General features: G+C 43.4%; 1 protein-coding gene across 1 annotated transcript in view; it reads left to right on the top strand.

The window, feature by feature from the left end:
* The window catches only part of GALK2 (galactokinase 2), a 152701-nt gene that overhangs the window by 130699 nt on the left and 15840 nt on the right, over window positions 1–6162 (top strand). Inside the window, exon 7 of the mRNA XM_013006332.2 lies at window positions 2263–2464. Within this exon, the coding sequence (XP_012861786.1) occupies window positions 2263–2464 (202 nt within the window). The remainder of the gene's footprint in view (window positions 1–2262; window positions 2465–6162) is intronic.

Genomic DNA, 6162 nt, shown 5'->3' on the forward strand with positions numbered 1-6162 from the left:
CCAGATGCTATATCTTTTGATAGCCAGGCACCATCAGCTTTCTTCACCTCATTTGCTTATGCACACATTTGTCTTCAGTGATGTGTCGGGAAGGTACATGTAGTTTTGTGCCTTGTTTTTTCACTTAATTTGAAAAAAATTATAATACATTGGGACAGCAATTAGAATCAGGGTTTTGGGGGGGCAGGAGGGAAAGTGGTGGCAGTGGTGTAAAAGGGAGACGATGTCAAAGAGTCCAGGAAGAAAAAGAATGTTTGTAAACTGATTGTGGCAGCAATTGTACAATTCTGCTTGATGTGATTGAACTATGGAAAGATGATATATGTATTAACTTCCAATTTATAATAAAAAATAATAGTTATATTACAAACAGTTTGCCCTGTTGTATTGTCCTGAAGTCTGAATTTTAATAATGGGAGTATTATTTTAGTGATTAAGTAAAGATTAAAGTTTCCCCAATATTAACCATTTGTATCTTGCTATTGTAATAAACACACATACACGTGTAATAATTATGTATGCATGTGTATAAAGAGTCCTGGTGGCATAGTGGTTATATACTGGGTTGTTACTTGCAAGATCAGCAGTTCAAAATCCCAGCTCCTCCCTGGGAGAAAGATGAGGTTTTCAACTCCCATAAAGAGTTACCATTTCGGAAAACCACAAAGGGCAAGTCTACACTGTCCTGTAGGTTTGCTATGGGTTGGAATTGACTTGATGGCAGTGAGTTTGCATTTATATAAATATTAACATACATATATGTACATATCACTTTGCTTATCTAGGATACATTTTTATAAACAGAATTACCAATCTAAGCATTTCCAGTGGTCACTTCTTGCGGGCACAGTGGAGAGAATGTTGCTGTGGGGTCAGCCTTTTCTGATGTACTCTCCTTTCTGAAGACGCGACTCTAGGTGTTCCTTCACTTTGCGGTGCTGCGGTCACCCTGTGTTGAGTAGGGCTCATCACACGACCCGTCTCACAGCGCTGTGATGGCAACTACTGGGTAACGCCTGCCCCATAAAGCAGGGCTCCATACATGTTCCCAGTCCCTTCATTTGTGATGTGTTAATTCACACACGCAACGCATACGTACAAAGTTTTATTCAGTACCAAGAAAAATGTAAAACTCATTTGAAGATAGACACTCTTAGGTTATAAAGATGGAAATGCAAGGGGCGATTGGGTCCACTCTAGCTCATAGCGACTCTGCACAGCAGAATGAAAAATTGCTCGGTCTGGCACCACCCTCACACTCATCGTTATGTTTGAGCCTGTTGGTACAGCCATGGTGGTCAATCCATCTCCTTGAGGCTCTTCCTCTTTGGGGCATGATGTCCTTTTCCAGGGCTTGATTTCTCCTGATAACATGTTCGAAGTACCTGAGATGAAGTCTTGTCATCCTCACTCCCAAGGAGCATTCTAGCTGTCTTCCCTCCAAGATAGCTATATTTGTTCTTCTGAAAGTTTTTTCAATATTCATCACCAACACCACAATTCAAATGCGTCCATTCTCTGACCCTCCTTATTCATTGTCCAACTTCCACATTCACCTGAGGCAATTTCAAATACTGTGGCTTGGGTCAGGCCCACCTGCATCTTTAAAGTGACATCCTTGCTGTTTAACCCATTAAAGAGGTCTTTTGCAGCAGTTTTGTACAATACAGTATGTCATTTGATCTCTTGACTGCTGCTTCCATGAGCATTGATTGTGGATCCAAGACAAATGAAGGCCTTGTCAAGTTCAATCTTTTCTTCATTCATTATGATGGGAGGGTTTTTGCTTGCTTTACCTTCAGTTGTAATACCTACTGCAGGCTGCTAGTCTTTGGTCTTCATTAGTAAAGACTTCAAATCCTCCTCACTCTCAGCAAGCAAGGGGGCTCTGTTCAAACAACTGCCTCTTGGTTTATGAGCCAAGGTGCTACATGAGCACAATTAAATGCTCAGGAATTCCCATTCTCTGCAAAGTTATCCATAGTTTGTTAGGATCCATGCCATTAAATGCCTTTGCTAGTCTCCCAGTATACAGAGAACTGTCTTTCTTGTATTCTTTGCTTTCAACCAAGATCCACCTGGCCATGGTATCTCATGTGCACATTTGTGTTTCTTAATTCACCTTGACATGCTGGCAGCTCCCCATCAATGCACAGCTGCCACGGTGCTTGGCTTAGAGATAGAAGGCCTCAATCGTTGTCGTTTTCTTTGTACAGGGCTGTCCAGTAACTATTTCTAACCTCGTTGCTGTTTCTTCCCCAGTTCTGAGCTTCAAACTCTATCAGCGAGCAAAGCATGTTTACAGTGAGGCAGCGCGAGTGCTCCAGTTCAAGAAGATCTGTGAAGAAGCCCCTGCAAACATAGTCCAGCTGCTGGGGGAGTTAATGAACCAAAGCCACGTGAGCTGCCGGGACATGTACGAGTGCAGCTGCCCTGAGCTGGACCAGCTGGTGGACATCTGTCGGTGAGACTGGGAGAGTGCCAGGGCCGGGACAGGGGGCTGTGGTCCCAAAATGGTTTAAGTAATATAGCATTTTCATAACCTGCTAAGTGAAGGTATATCCTCCTCCACTGTCTATATGGGGTCATCCATGACATAGAGCTGAGCTTGTTTTTCCCTGGATATTTATTGAATGGAAGGTCTGGACTTCATTCTATGACTTTATAAGACCACAGATTTGGAGCCAGCTCTGTACAACATTATAATAAAGAAGTTTCCATCTTTTCATGATCAAGCTTTCCAGGAAGATACTCCCCCCTCCCCATTCCCTCCACAGACATGAGCTCTGTTAATCCTTTCTCATCTATTTTAATTCATGGTGTCTACTGGACTTCTGTAGCTCTGGTGGCACAGTGGTTACAAGTTGGGCTGCTAAACTCGAGGTCAGCAGTTCAAAACCATCAGCTGTTCCACAAGAGAAAGACTGGGCTTTCTACTCCTGTGACAAGTTACAGTCTCAGAAACCCACAGAGGCAGCTATGAGTCGGCCCCAACTCCAGAGCAGTGAGGTGGGACTTTTGTTCTAGCAAGTCGGGACTGGTGTTGTAGCTTCATTCTGTCCAGAAGCAGCGAATCAAGGCCTCCGGCCTGATAGAAGAAATGCCTATGGAGAGATGCTGCCGAAGCAGTGAGAGAATGAGAATCTCTACCCTCCCAAGTTTAGCAATTTGGAAAATAAGAACCGAAGAAAGCCCAATTTATTAATGACTGGTTGAGACAGCAGTTTAAAGATGAAAACTCATATAAATCCTGGGAACAGCTTCTTGATGATTGTTAGAGAAGGGATATAACAGACGTACTTTGCTCTCCTTGCCCAGTTTGGTCCTTTGTGTAAGGTTCATTGATCTTGGGAAAACTGAAAGGGGCATTGGGAGAACTCTCAAAGAGCTAGCTGTGATTTCCATTGAGCGAAGATATACAGTACTGCACGCAATTAATAATGAAAATATAATTAAGCACTTGGCGCCTGCGGCTTCACCCATTGTCACATTACCAGCCTGAAAATTTAAGCCGAGTAGCTCAAATGATCAAAACTGGCATTTGAGTGTAAACTACCTTGGCAAGACACTTGAGAATCACTCAGCTGACGCCAGTCTTTGTTTGCTTAGTGCCAAAAAGCGGTCCAGAGCGGTGCCACTGAAATATCAGGGGTCCAGTAAATCGAAGGGATGAATGCTGCTCAGTGGAAGTGGGATGATTTGTGTGGAAACCAGAGAGAAGTGTCTTTACTTGGAATCCTACCTGAAAATCAGCGAAGGACAGTTTGGCGGGCTCGTGAAATTCTTTACTGACCTTTCTTTTCCCAGGATGATCAGCTGGGACTTGCTCCTATGGGGCTTATATTCTAGCAGTGAAAGGAGCAAATGACAATGAAAACAATGCAAATGGTAGCAAATGAACGTAGCAGTGCAAGGGTTGGGTAGATCACTTTTAAATGAGGTGATCAAAGAAGACCTCTCTGAGGAGCTGATATTAGAACCAGGACCTGAAGGGAGTGAAGAAATGAACCACACGGCTGTGTGGAGGGCAGAGCATTAAGTGCAGAGAGAACGGCAAGCACCTAGGGCCCGGGAGGGTCTGCAGGGCAAAGGTCAGGGTGACCAGAGGGCAGTGAAAGATGGAGAGAGTAATGGTGAAGTAGAGAAGTAGTCAATGTCATATGTAGATTGTTGTTGGGGCTTTGAGTAGAGGAACGGGAAGTGGAGGTGCCAAGAAGATATTGGGTACCAGTTACACTTTGAAGGAAGGGTCAAGGCAACTGCTGTGTAGGTGAAGAAGAATCAACATGACTTCTAAGATTTTGGCCCCAAATTTTCCTTGCTTTTCTAAAAGCCATATTTTCGGAAGCCAGATTTCACAATTCTGGGTCAGAATTATAACACCCTAAGCTATTAGAGCCGGAAGAGTCCTCTTAGAGACTAGAGAAGACACTAAGAAGTGAAGTGATTGGATGAGCTCACATACTGAGTTATTGGGAAAGCCTGGGTCACAGTCCAATGTGTTGTGATAGTTGCAGCTCTTCCTGTTAGGATATACTAAAATGTGACTGTATATGAAAAATTTGGATTATTTTTGCCTAATTTCTCCTCTTGGTTTTAAGTTGGTTAGAGCGGGAGTTTTTGCTATGGTGTTTGAGCAGTGGAGCAAGGCTATGCTGAATAGGGGAGATACAGTGTAGAATAGGATGAAAGTGAGGAAGACGGGGTCTAGCTCCGTCTCTCTTCATTCCAACCTCTGTGACTTGGGACGTTTGCCTTGCTTTGTAATCTCTAGTGTCTTTTCTGTTCTCACAGTTTATGGGACTTTGCATTTTTCCAAATGTGATTGTAGTGAGAGATTTAGTGACTATAGCTTAAGTGGGTTTGGAAAAGCACCCCCCCCCCATTTGATTTGATTTTTGGAAAACCCCATTTAACATCAGTGAAAGTGTTTCTGTTGAGTTCTTTTAAGAACTATTATACGCTACCAAATTGACAACAGCAATTTCAAGGATTAGATGGAAACTTAGGGGCAATGAATGTTTGTTAGTGGGGGAGGGACAATGGGGTGAGAATGGCTACATAAGGTGAAGAATGGAATCAATATCACTGATTACATTCTACGTTCTACATTGTTCATGTGCAATGATTGAATTCGTGTATGCCCTGCGGTGTGTAGTCCTTAGCAAAACCAACAGAAATGCAGGAAGTTACAAAAGACAGGAGAGCCCATGTAACATAGTTCTACTCTGACTTACACGGGGATGCCAGAGTGGAGTCACCTTGCCAGCAACTTGTCTGATTTAGACTGAGAACGACATACGGTTTAAGGAAAGGAGGCCCTGCCTGAGGACACCCTGTCTTATTGCTAACCCAAGAAGATAATCAGGAACTGACTAGAGGATCAATCAGAATCTAACATCTTATAATATCTGTCCTATTCCACATCGGATTTTAGTTGTCAGGGAATTGACCTCCATGACTAAATGGTGAGTAATTTCATGTCAAGGATATAGCACATTTATTTATGAATTCCCCATTGCATCTACTACGGTGGTTCTCAAAGAGTGTGCTATGGATCCACAGGGATCCCCAAGATCCTTTCAGGAGATCCCCCAAAGTAAAATCTCTTGTCATATGATTACAAACACATGCCCTGCCTTTTGTCTAATGGCGTTGGCCTCTACACTGTTAGTGCATAAACAATAGCAGGTCAGGAAGCTGGTCCCTTCCCACCAATCAAAGCAGTGTCCTAGCCGTTATTCTGCCCAACACACACTGATAGTCAACACACTGTTGGACTGAAGACAGTACTTGATGAGGCAAAAAAGTAACAAATCTGTTGGCTAAAAGGATACAAAGATAGACGAGCCAGGAGCAGCAGGTAATAGCAGGAGGAAGGGTTCAAATAAAAAATGGAGATACTTTTCAGCCCTTGTTCTCTGGACCAGGCAGAAAACCGGGTGGAGGTATTAGAAATGACGCTGAAAAGGCCTCATATGGGCCATCAGTGCCCCAAACTCGATCTCTGATAGAGTGCTGTTTTGTCTAAGAACTACCACCATCTCCACACTGCCCTGCCCCTTTAAGAATGTTACCACCCGTGAAGAAGCTGTGCCTAAGACTGGGCAGACTGAGAAAACTAGTTGTCCTAGGGAGAACACGAGGAAGGAGGAGGGAAAC

This window comes from Echinops telfairi, unplaced genomic scaffold (assembly GCF_000313985.2).
Source record: "Echinops telfairi isolate 266 unplaced genomic scaffold, ASM31398v2 ScPeMD7_8;HRSCAF=38, whole genome shotgun sequence".
Taxonomy (NCBI): Eukaryota; Metazoa; Chordata; class Mammalia; order Afrosoricida; family Tenrecidae; genus Echinops; species Echinops telfairi.